Consider the following 27,778-nt stretch of genomic DNA (forward strand, 5'->3'; position numbering starts at 1 on the left):
TTTACAGAAACACACCATCAGCACAGCTCCGCTTTAACCTGCAAAATTTTATTTTACTAATACCTTCTACAGATTATGTTGCAACAGTGCAGGAAGTGATTCATTTTAGACATAAAAACGTACTTACAGTTCAAAGTGCTTTATGACTTCCTGTTTTAACTTAACGTACAGTAACTGGATAAAACTTCAGCAGCATTTATGTTTATGAATTAGCCTTGTGGGCTATGCCTACTGTGGCAGCAGAATTATTTGTCAGCAGAATTTCCTTGCACAGCCTACTCTTATCAGAGGACAGCCGCAATTACTAAGATAAACTGGTATGTGAAAACATATGGTGTTTTGGAGCTGCTTGGTTACTGTGGAGGATAAATAGCTGCTGACCCTAAACAGGATCTTTTTATGAAAAAAAAAAAGAGCGGTGTCCCTGTGCCTTATAAGGCATGGGCAGGCTTATCGCAGCGCTGAAGGAGGGGCAGTAGCGGGTTCACGCTGCTGAGTTCTCTCCGGCAGCGGTCGCAGGCGACTGAAGAAGTTAAACTGAAATTGCAAACGCTTCGTCCCGGCACTTAACGGCGGAACTCAGTCAAGAGAGGAGGCAGCAGGTGAAATTAAAAAAAAACACCACTTGGGCATGGGAAAATCAGGTGAGCATGGGAAAATCAGGTGAGCATGGGAAAATGGTGCGGTTGGCTGTGTTTTCATACAGTGTCTGTGCCTGGTTTTGTGCTCGGAAAGCATCGCTAAAGCGTTAGTGGCTTTCCTCTTAGAAAGCTGCTTTCGTTTGTGCATGGTACAGTCTGGGAGGAGCTTTCTCTCTGACAAGGAGTTAGATTAAACAAAAACCAAGAAAAACGATCCCCCCCCTCCCCAGCCTGCACAGTGCAGAGGTAGCTGTATTTTATATGCAGTTTATATTTTGTAGCTTAAATTACTTTTGCTTTGCTGTGTAAAATACTTGTAAGCCCTATAGCTTTAAAAGTACTTCATGTCTAGCTGTCTGACAAAACTTACCAGCCTTGCAGATGGGCAGCAGGATGCTTTGAGACGGGGGAAGCTTTTTATCGCCCTTCATTGTCAGAAGGATTTAGATTTAAGATTTGGTTGCCATTTAACTGAGGACATCTCAGTTCCTAAGTCTCTCCCCAGCTGTGCACATACCCTTGGAGGTTCTCCCTGCTGTTGCCTATGCTCTTGCTCCTTTTCCCACTGCTGCCAGCTGTCTGTGTGCCCTGCTTTGGCAGTCTGGGCTGGGGAATACACTTCCGAAGCTGCCAAGGAGCCAGAGGTATTAAGAAGGGAGGACTTATGCCCCCTGTTTTCTCTTACCTTGTTCTGTTAGAGTCATGAGTGAAAATCTGTGCCAAACTTCTGAAACGGCTATAAAACTGGATGGAGGGTTTTTTTAATCTTGTGGTTAGGACTTTACTTCTGTGACAAATTAGAGCCTGGTGGCATACTGTCTGTCTGTCCTGTGTGTAAACAGCACGTATGGGACAGGCTCAGCAAAACCTAGTACTCTATTCATTCAAAAACAAGGCCTCTTCCAGAGGAAACTGAGGAAAATCTTTGTGTGGGTAACACTTTAGTGGGCCTCAGCATGGGTATGTTGATTTTTTTTTCCCTTTTTCTTTGTTTTTAAAGGTCAGCTTCTTAGATGAGATCAGAACTGACTGCAAATGTGACTGTAAAGGGTTTACTGGTATGACATCCAGTCCAGGCAAAGCACTATGTGACTGCCAGTGAGTTTGGCCCCGTGTCCTGGCAGCTGCATGTGTTTTAAAGTGGATTGGGTTTTAGTAATTAACCTTATAACAATTTAAATAAGTGTAGTTGCTCAGAAGTATCAAGTTCAGCACTTCCTATACTAGTAGCATAAAAAGTACAAATACCATAGAAGCTCCCAATTTCAGAAGGAGTAAAAATCTCATTTTGTTTTAATACATGCACACTGCTAAAACAGTCATAAGGCAATCACCATCTGTTTTTTCCTGTACATTTATTGCTGCACATTAGTTGATTTTTCCAAACTTAGGAGCAGTTACAGACGAGAAACTCCCTTTGCCGAGGCTTGGGGAATGTTTGCATCCCTAAGTACTTATACAAATAAAACTTGAGATCTAGGTGCGTATTTTGTCACTTGTATCACACTTTTCAAATAAAGATTAAACTGAGTCCAGGTCACTATCTTTGAGCTGTGTGCAATATTTTTAGATGAATCATCAGAGATCCTGTCCTGACAATTGGTTTATTAACTAAATCCCATCCACCCTTTCCAGTGCACTGAAGTCTTCAAATTCCTGTCTGAGATCATTCAGTGTGGTTTGCCTTTGAATGAGGAGAGCAGCTGTTTTACAGAGTACTGCTTCCTCTGTATTTTGTGTGAAATGCCTCACGTTTCCACTGTAGTACTCTTGAGGTGCAACGTGGGCAAGTTTCTCTATACTAGGGTACATGAAAATGAAACAGATTGGGATCTGTTTAACCTGGAAAGAGAGTCCTTGCTCCTCTCCTGGGTCAGAAAGATTAAGGCAGAGGTTACCTGAAGTCTAAATTTGAGGATGCTCTAATTCATGTAAAGTGGGACCACTATTTTAAAATAAATGTCTTCAGAGCAGTCTCTTTTTGGTTTTGGTAAACCTGTCTTGAGGTCGAAGTATCACCACACAAAGAAATTCTATTGTTGAAAATCGCAGTTCTTTGATAAATGCTCTCCAATAATGTTATATTACTAGCTGTTACATTGTATTTGAACCAATGTTCACTGCGAGTAACAGAGCTAGAGACTTAGCGTTGGTTTTGCTTCATTGAATAGGGCTCAGTGTTGCAAGATATTGGTACTTCTGACTCAGCTTTCTTCCTTGGAAGCTGCAGGCTGCTGAAACCAAGTTTGTGCTGAAACCAAGTTAGTACTGAAACTTCCTTGTCAGGTTTAGAAAAATGTCTCTCAGGTTTAGAAAAATGTCTCCCATCACCGTGAGTCCTGCAAATACTTAAGCCAAACATAGAGACCTCCTCTGCCCTTCCCATGTATTCTCTTTTCAGACAGCATTTGGATTGGGGGGGGGGTGCAGGCAGCCCTCCCCACAGGCGCTAGAGAGTCCTAACCAAAAAGACAGGGATAAGTATTTCTGCAGGAAATGAAGGGATGGCGAGCCGGCTGCTCCTCGTTGCCCTGTTGCTGAGTGCCGCGTTGACGGGGCTCTGACCCCTCCTGCAGCTGTGCGGGCCGGAGGCCGGGGTTCTGAGGGCAGCCCTTGCCCCAGAGGGGATATCCATTCGAGCAGCTGCAGCCGATGCTCAGGGAAGCAGCTGGCTGCAAGCTCCACTCCTCCGCTCTGGAGCACGGGGATTCCTGCTGAGCAGTGGGAGTCTCTGAAAAGGCTGGGAGGGTGGTAGAAAAAGGCTGCTAAAAGTCTCATTTCTTCCACTTCCCCTCTGGCTCAGCCTGGTGGGGGAAGGGAGCTTGCTCCGTTTAGCCCCTAAAAACCCAGTGGAGGTGATGGCGGGGGAATCGCCCTCTTTACTCTGGCAAGTGGCTGCAGACGCTATGAAAGACAAGGACAGGCTCAGTAAATACTATCTTTTTACAGCGTTTGGATTACCTTTTATATTTTTTTTTTTTTTATTTCTCCTCTCTTTTTTTCCCCTTCTGAAAATGTGGGTGGGACTCAGAGAAAAGACTGGGAGTTGCCCACTGTTCTACTTGTTGAGTCAGTACAGAAAAAAAAAAGACTGAGAAAATGTTTTGACAAAAAAAAAAAAAAAAAAAAAAAAAGACAGAAACCAGACTCAGTGCAGTTTTCCACGATGGTTTTAATCTATCTGAGAAGCATGTGCTGTTTTTTAACTCTCAAGAGCACAGTAAAAAGGACTGTTGTGTTTCCTTCAGGGAGAGCTACATCTTCAGCTGATCTGAAGCACTAGCCTGTACTTCAGCATCTCGGTAGGAGACAGCCGTGGCAGGTCGTAACAAAAGTACAGGCATACTAGAGAAGTGACCTGTTGTCATTTTGGCAGCTTGCAGGTATCGCATTTCTCAGAAAGCCAAAGTGTTTCGTGCTGGCTGGTTTTACAGGACTGGTGGGAATAGAGAAAATGAATTGGTCTAAACTGCTAGCAACTGAGCGCTTGCATTTGGTTACATCGGGACATTTGCAGAACTTGTTGTTGTCTTTTTTTCTTTACACCAGAATTGAACTGGAGGTGGGGTGAGAAAAGGGCCTTTCAAAAATGAGGTTAATTCAATTCATAACCCCACACCTCCAGTTTTTGTGTGTGGAAAACACTGATTACTTGCTTCAAGTTCAATAAATATCAAATAGAGAAAAGTCTGACAGAAATGCATTAGGCTTTGACAAACAATATTCTGAGCCCGATTTTTACCTGTCTTTTGAACCACCAGGTTTTGGTGGAGGAAAGGAGGGTAATGCAGCAGTTGTTGCTCCTGTTGACTGCTAGATTAGTACCCTTAGCTCCTCATGTTCAAGTCAGATAATGCCAAAACAAGTGTGAAGGGCTCACGAAGAATTAAGATAGAATGTGATGGTCTGTAAAAACCGAGACACCTGCCAAGGCATCATCTCTTCTTTCTGAATCCTCCAAGAAATCTTTCAAAAAAAAAAAAAAAGTTAAGCATGAAAAAAGCTTTTATTGCTGGGAAGATACAAACTGTTAGTTTTCTGTCAATACGGTTGTAGTGTCTATCTTGACTGAGTTTGAATTTGCCTCTGTTGCTGCTCTATGTGCAAGAACAAAAAGTATGAGAAAATGAGTGTTTTGATTTTAACTGTTTTGTTGTTTATGTATCTCAACAGGCCAGAAGGCTATTTCAGATCTCTGTTTTTGTGGAGGCCTTGCTGTTCTCCAAGAGATTAGCTGGAGCATATCTATGTTCTGTTTTTACAGACAGATGTAGGCAAGTTCTGCCCAGTCTGTGAAGGTCTGAATAGCAGGAGCTCTGCCAGAGCTGGGCTGGGTGGCCCTGCAGAGGGGGATGAGGTGAGGCCACGCAGGTGGCCAACCTCCCTGGTGCAAGTAAGGGTGAGAAAATGGGATAGTAGTCTGGGGTCTTGTGTAGGAAGACACTATGGGCTTGTTTAAGACCACCACAAACATCATTTAATATCCCTGGAAGTGTACAAGGTCAGGTTAAACAGGACTCTGAGCAACCTGGTCTAGTTGAAGATGTCTCTGCTCATTGCAGGGGAGTTGGACTAGATGCTCTTCAAAGGTCCCTTCCAACCTAAACCATTCTATTATTCAGGATTTCATGAAATACATACCTTTTTGCCAAGATTTTGCATTATGATAACTGGGGTTTAACCTGTTGAGTAGAGGGATGAGAAAGATATGATGTAATTGATAGTTAATATGAGTGAAGAAAGCTCTGTGTTTCCCTGCCTGATTTTGGCTACTGGATAGGGTAGTTTACACATCAGTGATCAGAAGAAATGTTCATGGCCGTATTTCCATGCCTCAGGGAGGTGCATAAATAAATATACTTTGGACATTGCCCAAGTTATCTTGGATGTCCTTGGCAGAAAAGCATGGTGGGTGGGTATTGAAACTAATGAGATGAAACCTAATTCAGGTATGCCTACCCCAAGCAATGGTAGAACATAAGTGGTAGAGGTATAAGATGACAGAGCATATCCCAGGAGACGTGGGATTGTTCTACCTCTTTTCAATTCTTCTTTGCAAAATTCTTCACTTCGCAAAGTCTTTGGTTGGCACCAAACAGCTCACAGTGCTATGTAAAATGAACTTGGCACTGGGTACAAACAAGGTTCTGTCTATGGCTGCCCATCCCATAAGAATATGCAGCATCCAAAATACGAATAGGTGACCTGTAAAAATTACTCAATTTTAATTCAATTACTTGTTTTCGATTACTCAAAACAATTTCTGCTGCTACTCATTAGTGAATATAGTTGCACCTTATTTTCTTCAGAAATTACTGTAATTATAAAGTCTAAGCAGATACAATGTTGAGGACAGAAGAGAAGAAATGGAGAAGTTTGCTTGAATTTCTTCTCTTGCATAGTGTGGTTCAACACATGCAGGTCACTTGTGGCTTTGTATTTGGAAGTGTATGTGCCCTAGGAATTGCACGGCAATTAGATTTACAAATAGAAGACCTTACAAATGAGAGAGTCTCCTTAATCTTTTTAAAGGGTTACCAGCATACAGATTAAATGCCTACTAGAGCTGTGTCTGTGGGTGTGTGGAATGATTACAATATTCACCTGTCCTAATTGGCAGAATAGTAATAAAAAATAATATTTTTTTATTGTCTTTTATGCAAAGCCAAGACTGGCTGCTCTAGATATGATAAGCAGTCAGTTCCCACCTTATGTGAGAAAATCACTCTGTAGTAGTGACTCTTGTTCTGACTGTTGACTTGTGGGTCTGTTTGGAGGAGAGGGGCTATGAGCAGAGGACTTCTCCTTCCACCCTTGCCTCCAATGGAAGTGAAAACTTGCTTCTGTCAGTGCTTAAGACTGGTGATTAGTGTTGCTTGTTTTTTAAATGCTTATATCATGGAAGGCTCTGCTACTTCTCAGAACTGAGCAGCTTCCAGTTTACCAGGTGTTCCTTTTTAATCAGGGCAGTCAATTGCCTAACAGTTTATAAAAGGCCTTAAGTGAGGAAGTAATCAACAGTATCTATCATAGCAAGAATAGGATTTGCAATCAAAAGGTGACATGACTAATGTCATTGAAACATTATTACAGCGTTTACTTCCTATTCTCATGCCATATACCTCAAATTGGGTAAGGGGGAAAAGAGTGTGTTACATCAGAAGGCACAGGTAATGCAAGGTTTTTAAGTTGCTAGTTTGCTGTAGACTAAGCCCATATAAAAAAAATGAGTGGTGTCCTTGTCCATCAGACTCAATTAACTGAGACATCTTACTGTTGTCCTGAAGCTCACCCCTGTGGTAAGCAGGTGTGTGAACAAAGTTCAGGCAAAACTGAATGCTGAAAAACATCACAGAAACTCCTCCCTTAAAAAGGATCTCCTGAGCTGAAGGGAAAGCTATTTTGAGCAGCAAACATAAGAACGTTCCAGGAAACTACTCCCATTCAAACTTGTTCTAATTATAACTCCCAATTCCTTTAATTCTGATAAGCAATACATTCTCTTCTAGATTTTAGTAAGTTTATAGCATCATTCCGGTTGTAGGGGAAATAATGTACCAACAATTATGATATCCCTCATAAATGCCTACTGTATGGGATGGAGACATTGCCCCTTTATTGAATTCTTGATTCAAAGGCAAAAAAGGAGCCAAGGAAACCCCACCCAGGATATAATACTTTCTGAACATTGAATGATTTTATCTTTCCTTTCCTCCAAGATTTATATGTGATTTCATTTCTTCTGTGTATTTCCAAGCAGTCAGCCAGTTTTGTTAGAGAGCAGGGAAGTTTGGCACTGAGGGAGATCAACTTTTGTGGTTGAAAGTGATTCATGAAGTGGAGTATTAGGTCCATGCTCCCAAATGACGTATTTAGGAATAGCATTAAGGGCCAGTCTTGGGAGATGTTACAGTGCCAAATGTGGAGGCAAGCAAGTGTAGTCAAATAAATGGAGAAAGAAACATGGAACATTCACTCCCTCTGTCACTGCAGAGGCCAACCAGCACAAGACCACCCTGAAGCGTTTGTGACTTCAAACCAAAGTGCTGAGTCAAAATGCAGTAGAACGTAACTGTCTTCTTAACATTTCTCATATCAGTTAAACTATTCTCAGAGTGTAAAAGATTCAGCTAAGGCTAATTTCCAGAGAATAACATTGCAAGTGAGGATAAAGATTATTAATAATAAATGTCAGGTCTATTAGAAGAGTCTAGATGAAAATATAATTTTTATAAGCTGGGGTGTTTTTTACTCAAGAATTTTGTTTTTGTCCAGTCCTTTAGGAGGACTGGAGAAGTTTGTCAAAATAGAGGTATATTCAGTTTTCTGGGACAGTAACAAAGGACTTCTTGATGCAATTACTTTACAGTTCCCTGAAGCCTCTAATTACTTTTTCCACAAACCTGTTGGACATATTAAAAGCTGTATTTGCTGCATTCTTATTTCACACCCCGTTTCTGCTCTCAGAGTAGGGTAGAGCAATTCTGCAGAGTGAGGGGAGACTGAAAAGATTTCAGTATGAAAGCAGAGCTATACTAAGTCTTTAAAAAATTACTTGGTTACCTTTTATGTGTTTTCTATCTTCTTTGCATTTGTTTTCTCTCCATGTATTCTAGCGCTTGACTTCTTTCTGCCTGGATTCTGGGCTGTAAAGAGCGTGGAAGTTACATGCAGTGTCCTGCTATTGTATGAGCACATTTCTAGTTAGTTATTTTGGGGGCAGGATTGAAAGGGGGGGGGGTGTCATTATCTCCATTTACCTGTAATGCAAACATTGGGTGAAAAGTTTGAGGCCTCTGTTACAGTTCAAAGAGCAATTGAGACAGACATAATGGTACTCTTCTGTGTAGGATTCTACATGAGATTTGTTTCATAGAACCATAGAGCAATTTGTGTTGGAAGACATCTTTGAGGGTCATCTAGTCCAACCCCCAGCAATGAGCATTTCTGTTGTGTTGGGATTAAGTAGAGAGGTGCTTGGTGGAATAATTTACTGTTACTGTTTCCCCATACCATCTTGCGGCTCTGCAAGACCAGTGGAGTAGGTCCAATTGACAGCTGCAAAGGTGATGCAGAGCAGCTTGTATTGTGGAATACGTGTTCAGGTAACTCGCTTCTGTTTTGATGTCCAAACTAAAGGAGACACAGCAGGAGAAGACAGGGTTCAAACAAGAGGCAGGATGGGACTCAGACGTGAAGAGCTCTTCACCCAAGAGAGACTAAGTAGATTGGCATTGGTCAGAAACAGTAAGAATAGAGAAATAAGAATACTCTGAAAAACAAATCTGATGGGAAAAGGCAACCCAGATGCCTCTGCTTACTTTTCTGTGATCACACAAAGTTAATCAGTGAATCTGGGAGTCCAAAAGCACAACTGCAAGGTGTTCTCTGTACCACATCATAGCCTGGAAATTTACTGTCATATGCTATCATTATCTTAGCCAATGTTGCAGAAGAATACAAAATAGAGGTAAATAATTGAATAATGAGGAGGAAGCAATTGTATCTAACATCTTTAGTTGTTTTACTTATTAAGCTCTGTAATGATTCATGACCAAACCTAACTTCCTGGCAGTAGGAAATAATTTTTTTCTAGCAGCTTAAGCAGCTTACATGAAGGGAAAAAAGTACGTCTCCAGAGCTGTTGGGGAAGCTGTTCCCATTTGGGTGGGAGCCCAAAAACTCCCATTAACTCTCACTTTTAATGTCTGGCTTCTCAGTGTATGGAACATTGGTAAAATGGAAAAACTTAACATGCCTCCTGAAACAAATCTGAAATGTATCTGGCGGTTGGGCGTCCATCTCCACACATCATCAGGCACGGGAGAAGCTGTGCAGAGGGAGGTGGTTAGCACATGAGCTTGAGTCACAGAAGATAAGTATTTCTATAGCAACCACTTTGAGGGAAGGGGAAGATGGAGGTTCTCTAGGGACAGCATAGCAGTGCCTGCTGTAACTAGAAACAACTGAGTTTTGTTTATGATTTGTTGATCTATGTAAATCAGAATGTTAGTACAGAGCTGAATTATGAATTATTTCTGTTAATGGATGAACTGACTGTTGATAAAATCTGTATTTCAGTTGACTTTTTTTTTTTTTTAATTTTAATTTGTTATTGTCATTGAGAGCAAATAATTTGAATAGAAATTTTCATAGTTGCAGGTCGGATTGTTTGTCTACTATTCAATGCTGAGCGGATGGGATATTAAGTCCGGGTGATAACAGTCACAAGCTTTAGGATGGTCTCATGACAAAAAATGTAACCTGAAGTATGTGATGCAACTTTCAAAGCTGTGTGTTTCAACTTCTTTGATTTGCAGAGTGTCTTAACATTTCACTGCTGGAAGCATGGACCCCCTCATCAGTGAGTTTAAGTGAACTGGCTGTAGGCTTGCCTTCCTCAGTAATAGGTGTTGTTTCCTCTGTGATACATATTGTACAAATAGGTTACCCTTATCTACCTCACTGGATGTAGCAGATGAGAGGTTTAGGACTCTGGCCTGATAGAATCAGTGAGCTGTGAGCAATGGTAATAAGAGTGATGGGACAGGCTCATTAGCAAAAGGCGGTGGGGGGGGGATGACAGGGAGGGGATGCGGAGGATGTGCTTGAATACCAGAATGGAGGTGCCTGTTTTGTCTGATGATATGCCACTTGTGATACACAAAATTGAAGGAGAACTGAAGAGGAGGAAGGTGCAGTGGGCAGATCTCATCTCACTCAAAAGGGTTGCTGTGTTATACCAAAAACTTAATATCACAAAAAAAAAAGAGCCTGCAAGCATATTGATGGAGAATATATTAGGTATATGTCCACAATGACACTTTGGTCAGGAAAGAGTCAACCCAACTACAAACTGTGTTCTAAAGGTTTAACATACTGCATGGAACAGTAATGGCTTTCCTACGTGCACTGGATATTGAGATTATCTTAGACTGCTGCATTATCCTAATCCTCTTGAGGAAATTAGAGAGAACACCGAGAACAGCTTAAAACATGAGTGTGAGTTGGGTAATCACCTTGGGAAAAAGTTCTGAGAGCAGTATGTGCAAACTGACAGCTCTGTTGTGGGGAAAGTGCATCATTACAAACAACAGAACAGTGTACTTGCTAATAAAGCAGAGACTGATTGATTTTAGTTGTTAGGATTGAGTAGTAAAGAGGAAGTTGAGAAATCTGAGGTTAATAACTGGAAACACTTTCTAGATATGAGGTCTGTTTGGGCTTCAAAAGTGTCTTACAGGGAAAATGATGGTAGTTGTGCAGTTAGGATATTCAGAAATGAAGCTGGTGAATCACTAATAAATGTAAAAACCTGTATCAGGGTAAAAGCAGAGTTAAATACTTAAAGATTTCTCTTGCCCTGTTCAGAAGCTTCAGCAAGATAAAGTGAAAATTGTTTTGAAGATGCTATCTATACCTCTCTAACTGTCCCAATACCCCGTTTCAGGTTCCAAAATTCTCTTTAGGCAGCAAATTCCACAGAGTGACCAATGGCAGACTTTTTTTCCCCTCTGAGTCTTGAGAAAAATCAGCAAAGTCATAAAAGGAGGTAACATGAAATTGCTGTCAAAGTGAATTGCACTGTGACTGATTGCTTGTGCTGCTGAAAGCCTCAGGTTCACCAGGGTACAAACATAAGCTGTTTTAAAACTTTGCTTTTTCGGATGTTTACTGAATACACTCTAGCACAGGGGGAAAAACTCATCCCCAGCAGTTGTTTCTTTCCTTAGCATTTGCTGTTTGTGAACAATTATTTGTCTTGAGCCAAATAAAGGTGCATTTTGAGATTTCTATGAATTTGTACTATATAATGAATAAGAAGAATGGTACATGTTTCAAAGTACTTGCATAGTTCTGAACATTTTAGTATCTTCATTTCCTTTAGGTGGTGTCCTGACTAATACAGGTAATTTGTGGACCATAATTTGCATTTTTAATGCATCTCCTTGAAGGAGCTATTTGTCACTTACTCTGAGACTCTGCAGTGATGATGCAGAGCACTGATATCTTAAAATAAGTCAAACTGACTTTTCTTTTGAACTGACAAACTGACTGACTAACCTTAAATCCCCTTGCTGTTGAGGAAAGCAGTAAGGATCACATTTTTCTTCAACCTTTGGTGAGTCTGTAGCATCCCAATGGGAGTGTGTGTTAATTTCTGGATGGAATTCATTAGTGGTTCCTTTCGTCCTACTCCCGGGTACTGAGGGTGGTATTCTTCTGTTCTTCTGTCTAGCCTGCACCAGTGTCTTAGCTACAGGGTATGCTTTTTCTGTCTTCACCAATGTCTGTATTTGACAGACCTTTCCAACTTTTTTCATGTGATTTCAGCTTCCAAACAATTTGCTGAAGAAGTCTTGAAAGCACACAATGACTGCAGGAAGAAACACGGAGTTCCCCCCTTAAAACTCTGCAAGAAGTTAAACAGAGGAGCCCAACAGTGAGTTCAGTCCTTTCTTTTCTCACAAAAAGAGATTTGTGACACTTTTATCTGTTAGGTTCGACTGTGCATACAAAAATGCCTTTTGACATGCTGATACTCGGTGAAGACTTATTGGGTGGAAGGTGTGGGACTCCACTCTTTTGTCCTCTCTTTCTCCATCACGTAGGTCTAGCTGGTTATATGGACACGTCTGTGGTCACAGCTCTATAAATCTTTCCTGGACCCATTTTCAGATGCCGCTGTGTCGGTCTGCACTGGTATGTCTCCTCTGGTAGTTGCCTAAGCCATTCTTCACCACCAGTTTTGTCAGATGATGGATTATCATCTGCAGAAGAATATCCAGAGCTGCTGAAATAGTGAGATAAAGAACTTCTTCATGGTAAGAAGTGGTGACTGGTCTAAGATCAGTGGAATCAGAAGGAATCAGATCTAATTATCTATCTCCCTGCCCCAAAAGCAAAAGCACGATACATTCTCCATTCTGTCAGGAGGGAAACATCTTACCTCTTCTCCAGTGTTGAAGACTGCACAGCTTCTTGTCAGCCTAACGTACAGTGAATCCATCTTCCTGCTCTCTGACTTAAGTCTTTCTTGGACAAATTTGAGTCTGATACTGCTTGTCCTTTTTACTGTAGTTACGACAACAAGATTAATTCCTTTCACTTTACAGCAACCTTTTTCAAAAAGTAGATTTAAATCATCTTCAATTTTTTCAGGATGATCCTCACAGTGCAAAGGAAATATAACTGAAGGAGTAAATGCTGATAAAACTATTCAGAAAATAAATGTCTTCCCATAACAGCTAAACAGTGGCCAGTTTGATCCCTGCAGGTAAAAGATCATTAGGCTTTCTACCATGACTATTCAGACTTCTCCGTGCTGGCTGGCAGGGAGCCAGAGAGGGTGTAGTTTTGCAGAACCTGATTTACTGTCCCAGCATGGTGCTGTACTGTCACACAGATGCACTAGCTCCCACACTCGTAGACCAATCATCTCTGCCAGGTGTTGTGCTGTACAACACACCGTCTACATGGCATGAGGACATGACCTTGGCAGCAAGTAAAATCTTGGTTTTTCACTTTTTTTTTCTTGAGACACCATGATAACTGGATGCAGTATTTCTAAGAGATGGAATGCCAGTGACTCATCCATGTACCTTTGTAATCTACTGGGGCTTTTCTTCTGTTCTTCTAAGGCTTGTTTTGTTTCTGTTTTATGTGATGGCTCACAATGAGGAAAAGATTTCATTGACTTGTCAATAGCACTTCTTATGTCTCTGAAGTGCTGCGCTTAGTTTGAACAAGTCAGCCTGTATGAATAGTTCAGATTATTCTATCAAATATGCATTGCTCCACATTTATCTCCAAGTGTGCTATTGCCCTTGCAGGGTATTTTTAGATCCTTCAGAAATTCCTCACAGTCTTCTCTGGTTTCAGCTGACTTGCCCTGCCGTGATGAATAACAATAGGAAACCTTTGTTTGGTTGTGGTCTGTAGCTTAACTTGAAAGAATTAAAAGACATATTCAGAGACTGGTAAAACTGGTTGATACCAAGAACCAGAAATGCTTTGATATGAATAAAAGACATGAAATTTAAGAAATCTTGTATTTGTCAAGACAGATTTTTCATATTCCTAAATTCAAAGAAGAACAACTTTTCTTTAGGTGCATCTGATATTTGTTGATATGTATTTGGTGTATCTCTGGATACTTTTCTGTGCTTCTCTATCTGTGTTGAAAATGGTTTGTTTTCTACTATTTTTTGTTCCAGTAATGGTGACAGGTTAGATGAACTGACTATGGATCCCTACTTTAGTATGAGATGAGTCACCCTCAGCAGGTGTCTGTTTATCTCTGACTGTAATGAAGCATAGGGTGATGATCTCAGATGAAAATCTCATGCTTTCAGTCTCCAGCCTGAGCTGGAGTGTATTAATCACCCTTTGTCTCACATCCTTGGCAGCTTCATCCATCTCTAATGTGTACTTTGTTCCAGTCTTCCCTCTAACTTGGGATGTGGGAATCCTTGAAGAGAAAAACTACGGGACTGTGGTGATATATGGCATGAAGGAGCATCCAGAGATCCTCAGTTCAGGATCTAGCAGACTGATGTGAAGGAGCAAGGATCAGAATGGGAACGATTTCAGGAATGGAAAAAGATATACAGCGACTGAAAGGACTTTATTACAGTATTATGTGTTTTGCATTGTATGATTCCCAGAGATCTGTAATTCCTGGACTTGCCCAGGCATGCCTGCTCCCTGCTTCCCTCTCTGATTGGCTGAAGAAGCTGCAGAGAGGAGAGAGCTACCATTCATCTTTTCCCACCTCTTTCCTCCCTCTTCGCCTGAGTCCCTATCCCTGTTCATTTCCCTGGTTGTCTGTCTCATACTCCACCCCCTTTTCTGGTGCATTCCACGCAAGATTTATAAAACCCTTGTGCACCCCCATTAAAGGGGTATTGCATCGCAACCTCAAACTTCATGGGACCCCTTTGTGCAGTGCTGCGGCCTTTCTCCCCTCCCCCACGGCCGTAGCAGACTGTCAACTGACTTTTCATTTTTTCTAAATTAATGGATGTAGATAAATACTTGTTTGTTTGTTTGTTTTGATGGGAGGTTTAGGACAGAAGGAAATTAGAACCCAATGACTGAAGTACTAGATTGGGCCAAAATGTTCAGCTGGACAAATTTCCTTTCTCTGGCAGGTGCCAGTGATTCATGATTAGGAAAGGAGTAGAAGGACAAAACAAATGTAGTGATCCTTCCCCCGTTATCTTCTCCTGGAAATTACAGATTTATCCTGCAAATTGTGGTTTTCCTAAGCAGTAGGTCATCTCATTTATTTGGTGCTGTTGTTTACAAGTCCTGAAGATTCTCCCCCACGTACACACATTGTGATTTTGTCTTTCTCTTTTTCAAACCCACATGGGCTTCAGTGTCTGCATCATCCTGTGGCAATGACTTCTGCCACAGTGTGGAAGGGGTGCTTTGTCTCACTTGATTTTTAAATTTGTGACCTGATGGTTCTCCCTGTTGCCTCCTGTTTCTTGTGCCATGAGAAATAACAAATGGTCTTTCCAATTTCACTGTCTTTGTACTGAAGCCTTTCCAATGTTGAATAAACAGAATAATTGTTTACTCCTGATGTCCTTTTTAACCCTATTGTTGAAAGACAGTAAAATACTGACAGCTCTCACACGTGTCAACTTCTACCGAAAGACTGCTGCTTATCCCTATGTCAGTTTACACAGTTGTTGCCTCAGAATCTCCAGGTGGTCTCCTCTTCCATCCTATTGCCTGGCACACTGTTGTTTTTTTGCATTTGACTTTTTTTTTTTTTCATTTGTTAAGTAGGGGGTTTATGTTTGCTTTAACTGAATCCCCATTTCTGTCTTTTTTTCCAATCTCGCTGAGAACATATGGTTTACTCCCATGAGGAGCCTAGAAATGTCAGGAGGTGGCACCTGTAGCAATTGCTACAGGTACTTCCCTTTCCACCAGTGGCTGCAGCTAAGGATGGCCAGTGGATTTCCAGGTGATGGGCAGAATGTGGTGGGAGGAGACCTGACTTTTGATTTCTTCTAGGCCCTTCTCAGCAGTGATACAGATGCTCATGAAAGACAGGGAAATGGCCTCTGGGCCTTCCCTTTGCCTAACTAATAGATCTACATAAGGTTAAAGCATCCCTGGCTTCAGGGCTTTGCAACCTGATAACTTGACTTAAAGCCATCATCTTCCAGCAAAATTCCTTGCTTGCATCTCCTTCTCTTCCTCCTCGCTGCTCGTTGCAGCTATGGTCCCTGACCCAATGTGTGGATTCCTTTGCTAGGTATGCAGAAGAACTGGCTACCACAAGGGTCCTCAAGCACAGCTCTGAGTCTGCTAATGGAAAATGTGGCGAAAACCTAGCATGGGCATCCTATGACCAGTCAGGTGAGTTTTCTTCTCTTGTTGTCTCACGGACACCAGATAAATAGTTTGTCTCATGTACTTTGAACTCAGAGCATCTGGTTGCAAGGGTGCTGGAGTTTCCTCTATTTCAAAAATGTATCCACCACTGCCCAGCCCAGCCTAGCCCAGGCTCCCTGGGGGCAGGATGGTGGTTTGCAATCGCCTATGTGTATGGAGAGCAAGAAGCACATGTAGGCACAGAGGGGTTAAGGGACTGTGGTAGCGTGTTACGTTCCTTTGGAGGTGACACTTGGCAACTAGGCTGCTTCATATGTCCCTGCTATGGAGCTGTCTTTAGTGCTACTTGTAAGTCCATGGGAGGAGAGAAGAAAGACATCAGTGCTGTGTACTTCACCTTTGTCCTTAGTTTGTCCCAGCCAAAGAGAGGTCTGCCCACGGCTGTGGTGAGGAAAGTGGAAAAATGTCTATTGAGTGCTATACAGCAGTTCCTGTTTGTGGGGGCAAAAACGGGAAACTGGACACCAAAGTGACAGTGTTACTATGTTAGTATGTCCACTCTGTCAGCAAACAGGCTTTGAGCCCTTTTCTATGCCTTCATTTTTGAAGACAAATTTACTCCATATATTTTCTGATTGTAAACGTAACATGTAACTGGCAGCCTTTGGTTTGGATGCCCCAGGAGCTGAATTTTCGCCAGGCTGACAGCCTGCAGTGAGCCCTTGGAGAGAGATTCGGCAGGCTCTTCCCTCCTTGCTTCCTCCAGTGGGCAGGGCTAGTGCCTTAGCCTGCAGGGACAGCAGGTGGGATGTATTAAAAGTGACCACTTGTTTTCTTTATTCCAATCTACCTCTGGAATTTCCAGCACAGCCTTGAGGAAACAAAAGTTCATTTCTGCAGGCTGTGCTGGAAGGACCTGGAAATTTTAGTGAGTTTTAGACTCAGGGATGTTGTTTAGTTCCTCTTCAAGTGCCAACTTTAGTCCCAAGTGGGTACTTTTTCATGTTGAAAAAGAAACCCATTGTGGAAAACTACAATTTGATCTACTCATATTTGGCATTCTGTCCTTTGCAAAAGTGTGAGGCAAGGGTTCAGAGCAGCATGGGAAAACACAGATGTATGGCAAAGCTTGCATAGTGGCTATGACTCACTGACTGAGCTTACTTCTTTCTTCTTGTTAGTGTTAATGCCCTGCACTCCTTCCCCCTAGGTTAAAGTCACAGAATTCCCATTTAGAGAGCTGGAAATATAACACACAAATCCTTCTACATAATGGCTGTCTTTTTCTGGATCCAATTTGTTTTCTTCAATGCACTGTTTCCATACATAACTTTCCAGTTTTGAGCACTTTTGCTGGTTTTTTTTTTTTTTTTTTTTTTTTATCTACAGGATGGAATGCCTTATATATTCTATATCCTCTTTTGTTCTGTAAAACACTTCTACATTTCCAATGAAGCAGGACCACTCGAAGTACCAGAATGAGAAAGCTATTTCTTCAAAGAAAGTTATTTTCTCTTCTGGACTTAGTTTTCATCTCTGTGGAGCTAGTTCATTCTTCCTCTTTTTCTTCTATAGTTCCCTTTGGATAGTTAATTTGTATCCTGCTCAATGAGGCTGAAATTTGGATTAAGGCATCCATTCATGGGCTTAACAAAGGCAGGCAATGTCTTCCGGTTTCTTCCCCAGATAAAGCAAAACTCAATAAACCTCTAACATACTCTATATTCTCTCTCACAAAGTGATGCTGCTGTTTATTTTGGCTCTTACTGAGTTCTGTAATAATGCCAGAAGATGCATTTCTTGTTTCAGAGAAGATTTAAGCTTTGAACTATAAAGCCTTCTAGTCTGACTTCTCTCCTGGTACAAGAATACCTTGAATTGTATTCAGGATTTTGGAGTTACATACCCTAAAGCTGTTGCTGGAAATATGTTTATCCCTGTAATTCAAGAAATAGTTGACAGCTGTTTCCTCCCTCTAGTCCTGCAGGAACTGCTTCGTGGCAGACTTCTCTTTGTCTGTGTTCAAATAAGTGAGCTGTCATCTGCCACTAATGCAAGAGGCCACAGCCTGCCTTGGCAGCTGTAGTATGTCAGGCTTCTCAGGATGCCTCATCTCATTTTTCATGTGTCAGGAGGATGAAGGCAAGCACTGGATGTCTAAATTCTGTTTGGGATGGCTGGTGTGGTTGTGAAGAATGTGCTGTATTGCCCCTGTTATGGGAAAAACCTTGGTCTCCTACAGGTCAGGACTAGTGGGCAGAGTAGCACAGGCACCATCTGCCTCAGCCCTGTCTAACACCAAGCTTATACAATACTGTCAAATAAAACAAAGTAAAATAAAATAAGGACCTGCATGAGGAATGCTGAAAGTAGATAATTAGTTCCAAAACCCATTAGTATGACTTTATTCTAGGTAGATATTTTATTTCTGGGGTGAAGTTAAATCTTCTTCTACCTTCTTTCCCCTCGGACTAGTGGAAGGAATGTTGTGATAACCCAGTTTTTAAGTAGATTACCCAGGTGCTGCCCATCCTTGCAGAGAAATATGTCCTATGTGATTTTATTAGAATGTTTTCAGCAACTCGCTCAGTGGGGTTACTTTATTTTCTCACAGCTTATGATACCATGACTCTTTTAATTCAAGGATGATAACAGCAATGCCATAAAATGATAACCTGATCCTGCATGTGAAAAATGGAGCATAGTGATCAACTTCTAGGTTTTCACTGCCTGGCCTCAGTAAATTGCAAGTTTTCATCCTTGAAATCTGGGAATTAGCACATCATAGGCTATGCTGTCCAGCTATGCTCGTTGTCTTTCAGGTAGAGGATTGAGGTAGTCTTACCTGATGGCACTACCACCTCCCTTGAATTAAAAAGTTAAAAATTTTTCACATGATAGTGTTCTTTAAATTAAAAGCAAATTAATTATGAAGAGATACTGTGTTTGCTAAAAATTCCATGTGTCCTGCAGTACTCCCATTATGAAGATTTTTTTCTGTCACATGCAGCACACTTCTTTCTTAGAGCTACAGTAAGCAGAGTGGGAATGACTTTCTCTTTAAATATTCTTTATGCTGTATCACGCTGATACATTAACAGAGGGAATGAAGTGCTGGTAGCAGTGGGAATGCAGTCCTACATCTGTAAAAATACTACTTGTATAGTGTAGTTACTTCAGCACTTGTACACATAAAATACATGGGCTTCATAAGGCCAGATATGTCAGCAATCACATTCTGTACTTCTGTTCCACCCAACTTACTACAAACGCGTCTAAATCATTCAAAGCCTTCAAGTCTGGAGTGGGACAGGATGATCTGCTTGGTTTGTTGCAGGTTTTTTTACTATGTGCTTTTTCTTTTTCCCGTGTATTGTATGAAGATTACTCCCTGCACTTTTTTCAGTCTTCATTTAGCTTTAGTGTGAGTAACAAGTGAACAAATAAATGTGTTACATACTTCAGCCATAAAACAGCTCTCTACAGAGTTTGTTTGGCGCAGGGAGAGAGGGAAAGAAGAAACCAATTGTTATTCCCCTCTGAGAAGCAAGAGAGGTTTTGCTGCCTTTTTATGAAGAAAATATTATTTGACTCTACTAAGCACTATTCCTAACTAACAGTGTGGCATATAAGTTTGTGGGACTTCCAGTTCACAAACCTCTCAAGAGATGGCATTTCATTCAATATTTTCCTTTCAATGACTGCTCTGACAACCAGCTTGCCAGGCTAGCAGCATCATCCTTTTAGCTTCAATCATAAGAAAACGAAGTTTAAAGAAGTTAACACAGTGTCTGACTTCTAGAACTGCACAAGTTTAAGGCTTTTTGCTGCGAAATAGCAAAGCATGAGTCACTGCTGTTCTGCAGCCAACAGTCCACCAGGGACCAGCATTCTTCATGACGGTAGGCTTAACAGCATTGGCACATTGCTATGAAATCTACTGGCCTTGTGTTGATGATACATCTTGGAATGCTAAGCAGAAATATCATTATTGATGTAGCTCAGGGAAAAACCTTCCCCCCCCCCCCTTCCCCGCCCAGTGTTTGACACAACAATTTCCTAACAACCAGTAATGGAAAAGAAGTAACATTTGACTTCTGACTGCAAAGCATCTGCAAATTCTGGTCTGAGCTACATCCCTGGATATAGTCATGTCCTTATACAGCTGTTATCAGTGAAAGCCTTGGATGGGTTGAGACACATGGACTGCCACACAGACGCAGCATGTGTATTAGAGGTTTCTGGCTGTATACCCTGAGTTAGTGTGTCTCAAGATGGATCTTCACAGTGGCTGAAATGCTAAATAAAAACAACTAAAAATAAATGCACTCAGAAATATGAAGTATTCAATGCTGATGAGAACATGGGAAACTGGAGGACTTTAGAAGTGTAATTTTTCTTCGTTTTATCTGGAGCTGTAAGGGGGTCTCTTCATGCACCACAGGTGGGAGGCCTCCATGTGGAACAGGTCCCTGTGCCCTTTGCTTAGAAAATCTGGCATTTTCAAACACATTTCAAGAAGAAGGAGCTGGTGAAAGCTGTGTGTAGAAACCTAATGAGAGGAGCACTCATCCAAGATGAGGGAGATATGTGTTCGTTACCTTTCAAACTGAAAGTTAGAGAAGATTCTGGGCAGGAAAAAAATGTAAACTCAATGTGTTAAAATTTCCAGATGTTTCTTTGAGGACTAAAGGGATTGCTGGACCATTTTGATCCAAATGCTATGCCACACAGTTCTCTCTTGTAAAAAGGATTTTCTAACTTCAACCTTGAAAAGTTTTAACAGCAGATGAGAGTTGATGGACAGTCCTGTTTCCTGATCTGTTGGTGACAGTATAACACTCATCATCAACTCTGTCCTACCCGGTGAGCGCCTTGCTGCAGAGATCTTTCCTCAACAGGATGAACTCTACCTGGCTCTAAAGCTGATTCATGGGTTGCCTGCCCAGGCTCTGAGCCAGGCTCTGCTGGCCACAGGTTCCCTGGTACTCCAGTGGAGGAACTGATGGACTGTGTTTGCATCAAGCAGAACTCAAATCATTGATGGCATTGGTGGCATGTGGTGCTTAATTAGAAGCATTGGACTAATTCGTAATTTATTAAATTAATAAATTAGAAAGAGTGGCTGTAAAGCTGCCTGGTGGAAAAGGACCTCAGGGTGCTGGTTGACAGCTGGCTGAACATGAGCCTGCAGCGTGTCCAGGTGGCCAAGAAGGCCAGTGGCATCCTGGCTTGTATCAGAAATAGTGTGGCCAGCAAGACCAGGGAAGTGATCATCCCCCTGTACTTGGCACTAATGAGGCCTCACCTCAAATCCTGTTCACTTTTGGTTCCCTTGCTACAAGAAGGACATTGAAGTGCTGGAGTGTATCCAGAGCTGGTTAAGAGTCTGGAGCAGCTGAGGGAGCTGGGTTTGTTTAGGCTGGTGAAAAGAAGGCTCAGGGGAGACATTATCATTCTCTACAACCACCTGAAAGGAGGTTGTGGCAACAGGATGAGAGGAAAAGGCCTCAAGTTGTGCCAGGGAAGATTTAGATTGGATATGAGGAAAATTTGACACTTAAGGACCTGGTTTACTGGCGGACTTAACAGTGCTGAGTTAGTGGTTGGACTTGACGATCTTAAAGGTCTTTTCAAACCTCTACTATTCTGTGATTCTGTGATTAAAGTAGCAACAGCTACTGTGAAACAATAAACACTTGGTAACTTTTATGTACTGCCACGTTACCTACATTTCAAAAACTCTTTTCAGTAAAAGGACTTCCTCCATGTTTCTAGAAGTTCTTGACAGCTTTTAACAGAAGATCTTGCTGGCCAGGCTGTAAGTGAGCTACACTTCTGTGTTTATGTCATGATTTCACAGCATATTTGTTTTGTCTTTCAGGAAAGGATGTGGCTGACAGATGGTACAGTGAAATAAAAAATTACAGCTTTCAAAACCCAGGGTTTTCTTCTGGGACAGGTAAGTTCAAACTGGGCACTATCTCTTCACAAACACAGCTATTTTAAGAAGATTCTTAGCCAACTTGTTTGATATTTTTAAAAAATCTACTTTTTTTCTTAGAAAAAATATTAGAAAGGGAAAAAAATTAGAATTTCCCTAAAGTTTTGTGTAAAAACTGGCAGAAGGTAAAAGGAAACTGAGAAATGAGAAAGTTAGCAAAATCTAGTGGCTTTTTTTAGTACTGTATTTTTCCTCCAATTCCTAAGTTTTTAATAGGCAACTTATTTTTAAGGCAAATTAATTTGTAGGAAGTACTAAATTGGAATCATATAGGTGTCTTACTAAATGTACTGTGGTGTTGTTTATATTGACATGTGCCCTCTACTGAATGATATCACTCTGCTCACAGAGATCACTTGAGTTAAAATTTAGAGATCAGGAAGAGGCCATTGGCTGCATATTGACAATCTGGTGTGGAATGAACTTAAGGACATTGTTCCTGGAATTATGTTCAAGCAAGAGAGATGCCCGAGCTTGTTTCAGATGAAGAAAGTCATGTTTTTCTCCCATGGGATTTGTCTATGCATAGAGGGAACAACTGATGAAGCAGCACAATGTAGGGGTGGTTATTAAACTAGGCAGAAGAAGCCATAAAAACAGTGTTCTTTTGAAAGAGCTGCACATGCAAACACATGGGGGAGTATGAGGTGGTTAAAGCAAATGAATAATAAGTCACTCTCAGAATTGCTGCTCACACTGCAGAGAGTAAAGACCATGATATCTTTGTTGAATTTTATGTCAAATACTTCCCAAACTACTTCTTTCATGATTCTCCAAGTAGGTATTCTTATTTGGATATAGGACATGGAAATGGGAATAGTAGTAGGGAACCAGTATGGATCAGGGTTTTTCAAGACAAAATGCAAATGTAGGGTTCTTTTTCATGTCCTTGGTTTGTTTACCTGTCAGAAAAAGAAGCAGCTTTGTATTGTTTTTTTCTTTCCTGGCACTTCACATGGTAAAGGGGATGTTACAGATTTAGTACCTAAAGTGAATGCATATGTTTCTCTCTCTTTCTTCAGGTCACTTCACAGCAATGGTTTGGAAGAATACAAAAAAGATGGGAGTCGGAAAAGCATCTGCTAGTGATGGCTCAACGTTTGTGGTGGCTAGATATGATCCAGCTGGAAATGTAGTAAATCCAGGCTATTATGAAGAAAATGTCCTTCCTCCAAGAAAATAACTTTTTTTTTTTAAGGTCGTCTTATTGCTTAATGACAAGTGAACCTGGATTTGGACCTAACGGTGTTTGAAATGAAGCACTATTCAATGAAATTTCCTGTTTGATACTGCTGTTCACTTCTCATTACAGAGGAAGCAATTACATGTTGCTTGAGTCAATGTGCACATTAAGTCCCTATTGCTTCTGAGGGGGGCTCAGTTTATTTGATGATGAAGTATATGCAGCATTTCTGAAGGGTAAAATTTATAAGGTGGGTTTTTTTCAATAGTTTGCATGAACTCCATGTCAGCATGTGAGTAGGCACATGTTGGATGTCTTTATTTTTTTTAAACAAGCAAGTTTATAGCCTTCTGTATACTGAAGATACCAGCTTGTGATTATATGATTACTCTCAATATTTATGAATTATATGAATACTCTCAGTTTTCCAGTATTTTTTAATAACTGTAACTTCTTTCCTCTGTCTTTACCTCCTGCTACTGTGGGACCTTTTCTCTGCAGATAGAACATACACAGACTTCCTGTATGAAAGGTATACGTGTAAAATGTAGTGGCATTCAGACCTGCGTGTTTTGATTAAGAGGATCTCACAGAACACTAAAAGGTTGCTGAGAAATTTTATCCGTCAGGCAAACCATAATTAATGCATGAACTGAAATTGACCAAAATTCTTTAAATCCCATTTTAGGTGCTAATATATAAAATATGTTTGAGATGAGTGTATTTCAGATTCAAAGTCTACCTTACAGTTTACAGTATGTACCTTGTCTTATAATCAAATTGTTTACTTCTGTTACAGAAAAGTAAGATTCTACTTTTTGATATTTACACCAAAAAAAAGTTTCTTTGACAGTGCACTTTGGATTTTATTTCTCAGTAACTTATTTTTATTTCCTAAGGAACATTTTTCCCAGGTGTCGTGCTTTACAGACAATAACATTCTCAAATCATCTCGTCTCCTTTAATAATGTCACAGTAGGAGGTATTCACATGGTTATAATTAAGAGATGTTTGCTCTTTGTGCATATCATTCAATAATAGTGATATTTCACATGCTGGATTGATGCTATGAAAAAAATGAAGACTTAATTTCCTTAATAACAAGCCAAGCAAAAATGCTGAAGACACTATTTTCTCTGATGAAATGTGGATTGGGCCGTTTTGGCCAGGTTCATACACGTTGCTTCAATTTGTTGTTTGTTTTTTTCTCTTTAAATGTTTCTTTTGACTTTTGCTAAGATTCTGTATGCCATAATTTGGTTCATGAAGAGTGCCATTACAGAAATACTTCTTTTTGTTTACACAGTTATAATAAACTGCACTGTTATGGCTTGACTATACGTCACTGTGATGCTGTTTGTTACAATTTTTTGTTGTAACCAAGAATTTAATACATACCATGAACAACTGAAAAATAAATATTTTTGCATATGAACTACTCAAGCCTTTGCTCTTACCTGATTCTTTGTGGAATAATCTTCAAATTTTATTTCTAGGACATTAATGTATGACATTATTACTTTAGGAACATGGGGCAAATAAAAGTATTCTAGTCCAGGAAAGAAAAAAGAGGCCTTGTAAGAAAGGATAAATCATACAGCAGATCATAAATCATCCCTTTATATGAAGACTGAGCAAACAGTTGAAGCTGAAGAGGCGTACCTCTTTCTCTCTCAAACTCCTGCTTTGTATCTCATTTCATTTCTGCTGCTCCCTCTCTCGGCTGACGTGTTGCCAGTAAAGAATACCCACTCGACTCCCACTCAGGCGTGTGTGTTTCACTAACTGCAGCCTTGGGACCTTCCTCCCTTCAACCCTCAGCTGACAAGTGAGATGGGAATGAAAACAGGACTTTCTAAAAAACACAATAAGCTTGCTGCAACTGATGTAAAGCTAAAAGCTGATGTTAAATAAATTATTAGTATTAAAATACTCTGGTTTTATCCTAATGACATTCATGCTATTGGCCCTATAATTCCTTGAATGGTTGATGTAAAACTGTATGTGTCCTAGTTGAGTGAGTCAAGTCAGAATCTTTCTCTGCTGCCACCTAGGTTTTATTTTAATGTCGGAACTGGGAAGGTAGGTAAAGAGAGGACAAAACAAAACAAAGCCTGTAGTTATCTTTATTTAAAATGATAATGATGAATGAACTTCTGGAGGTTTTTAGACAGAGCATTTTGAGGGGGCTTCAGAGGTAATTAGGTATGGAAGAGGCACAAAGCCACTCAAATAACCTCAATGGGTCCATGTAAGTAAGTATGATTGTAACAGTTAAAAACCCCCCAATCTAATTTAATTCTTCATAACCCAAAATTATGATATTGATACCTTCTACAAATGAACTCTGGCTGCACAGCAAGCCATGGTGTATGTAGGAGTCCAAAGGGAAGGGTAATGTTGCTGATGTGACTCACTGAAAAGCCTATGATTTTGGGGAATTGTACACTGACACTCGACTTAGTAGCCATCTGTGTTACAAGACTCTGTGTGGGTATATTGCTCCACTCTCTACCACATCTTGGAGAGTTGTGGAAATTAGGAGAAAAGAAGGGTTATCTCCTGTTGTGTTAGACCAAAACAAGATGTTTAAGAGCTTCCTCAGATAGTTATACAGATACAAGTCACGTTTGCCCTGGGAACAAAGATTAGGCAAACTGTCAGCTCTGATACTAGAGGAAAATACCTATCTCTAGAGGCCTGCAGGTAGTTTCTAAGGTCTTTATGCAGCAGCAGAAGAAGAAGAAGGAGATGAACTGAGTTTCATTTCCACTCTTCTGGGTTAAAAAAGCACTTGGGGAAGAACTGGGACTGGTCTTTAAAAGGCACTGAAAAGGGAAGTCTGTATTAAACACTTTAGTTTGCCAACTTCTTTCCTTTATATTCCCCAAAGAACAAAACTTGATGGTGTTGGTTGACTAGAAAACTCAACAAGACCCAAAAACGTGCGCTCGCAGCCCGGAAAGCAGCTGTATCCTGGGCTGCATCAAAAGCAGTGTGGCCAGCAGGTCAAGGGAGGGGATTCTCCCACTCTTCTCTGCTCTGCTGATACCCTCTCCCTGGAGTACTGCTTCCAGCCCTGAGGCCTCCAGCTTAAGAAGGATATGAACCTGTTGTAGTGAGTCCAGAGGAGGCCACAAATATAATCAGAGGGCCAGAGTACCGCTCCAAGAGGCAGGCTGAGAGATTTGGTGTTGTGCAGTCTGGAGAAGAGAAGGCTCCTGGGAGACTTTGTAGCAGCCTTCTGGTATGTAAAGGGAACCTGCAAGAGAGCTGAAGAAGGGCTTTTTACCAGGGCATGTAGTTATAGGGGTAATGGCTTAAAACTGACAGCTGGTAGGTTTAGGTTAGATATTAGGAAGAGATTCCTCACTGTGAGGGTAGTAACCCACTGGAACAAGTTGTCCAGGGAAGCTGTGGGTGCCTCGTTCCTGGAAGTGTTCAAAGCCAGGCTGGCTCTGGCTTTGAGCAACTTGGTCTAGCGGGAAGTATCCCTGCCCCATGGCAGAGGGGAGTTGGAACTAGATAAGCTCTAAGGTCCCTTCCAGTCCAAACCACTCTGTGATTCTACGATAAAATCTCCCCTTACTCTAGCACTTAGTCTGCCTCTTTGACGATCACCTGCCAAAACCCTGTGAGAGGACGGCCGCTCACCTTTCTCATCACCACCCTGTCCGCTCCCCCCCGCCCTCCCAGCCCCGGGCTCGGCCGGAGCACCACGCCGGGGCAGGCCGCCCGCTCCAGCGGTGTGCCGGCCCTTTCCCGGGAAGCGCCGCTCCCGCCGTTCCGCGGCCCGCCGGCAGGGGGCAGCCTCGCCCCGCGGTTCCCGCCTCGCGCCGCCCCTGAGGGGCGCAGGAATTTGATTGAAAACGGAGTTTGGAAGGGACTGAGCTGAGCCCATCCAAAATACAGGGTGATGTGGCGATGGGAACGGGGAGTGAATTTATATTCGGTCCTTTTTTTTTTCTTTTTTTTTTTTTTTTTTTGGTGAGCCCAGAGTCTGCACCTGTGGCTCGGGGTCTGCTGCTCCATCCATGCTTGCATCCAAAATTCGCATTAAACTTCAGTGCCAGTAAACAAAGTAATAATGTGGAAAATCATTACACAAAAATCTTGTGTTTATTAGAGTGTCCCGGCTAACACAGTTCCCAATGTTTTTTGTAGTCCTGACTCAATGGCTAAATGTCCTCTCTGGCCTTGGGCAAAGGGAGAAGAAGGTGCTGGATACCTGTACATATACAGATGGCTGTCTGTCACTGTGTTGGGAGTGGAAGAACACAGAGGAGGGGATCTGTGGTCACAGCTCCAGGGGAAATCACTTCCCCCTGGTAGCAGGACCAGGGCCTGGAACGCTGCTTCTGAGTGGCTTGGCTGGATCTGTAGTGCTTCCTCCCATTTGAGGGAAAGCAATGTCCTACCTGGCCACATAGGGGATGTAGATGGCTTCCCCACTCCTTCTGCCTCCACTTTTCTTCATTTCTTCCCCTCCCCCTCCCCCCAATTTATTTAGGCTTTCTACAAAATAGAGAAGAAACACCCTGCAATAGTGAGCTGGCTGTTGATGGGGTATTGCCAAGAAGGGGGTTTCATTTG

At 41.5% G+C, this 27,778-nt stretch overlaps 1 protein-coding gene across 1 annotated transcript; it reads left to right on the forward strand.

Annotated features, from left to right (window-relative positions):
- GLIPR2 (GLI pathogenesis related 2) lies at positions 1 to 24,628 on the forward strand. The gene is made up of 5 exons (XM_051812839.1): positions 1 to 644; positions 11,976 to 12,084; positions 15,919 to 16,022; positions 21,883 to 21,960; positions 23,025 to 24,628. Exons 1-5 carry the CDS (start codon positions 632 to 634, stop codon positions 23,183 to 23,185), a joined length of 465 nt encoding a protein of 154 aa, XP_051668799.1. The 5' UTR covers positions 1 to 631; the 3' UTR covers positions 23,186 to 24,628.
- The last annotated feature ends 3,150 nt before the right edge of the window (positions 24,629 to 27,778 follow it).

Source organism: Manacus candei, unplaced genomic scaffold (assembly GCF_025592945.1).
Source record: "Manacus candei isolate 608988 ecotype Guabito, Panama unplaced genomic scaffold, ASM2559294v1 h1tg000088l, whole genome shotgun sequence".
NCBI lineage: Eukaryota > Metazoa > Chordata > Aves > Passeriformes > Pipridae > Manacus > Manacus candei.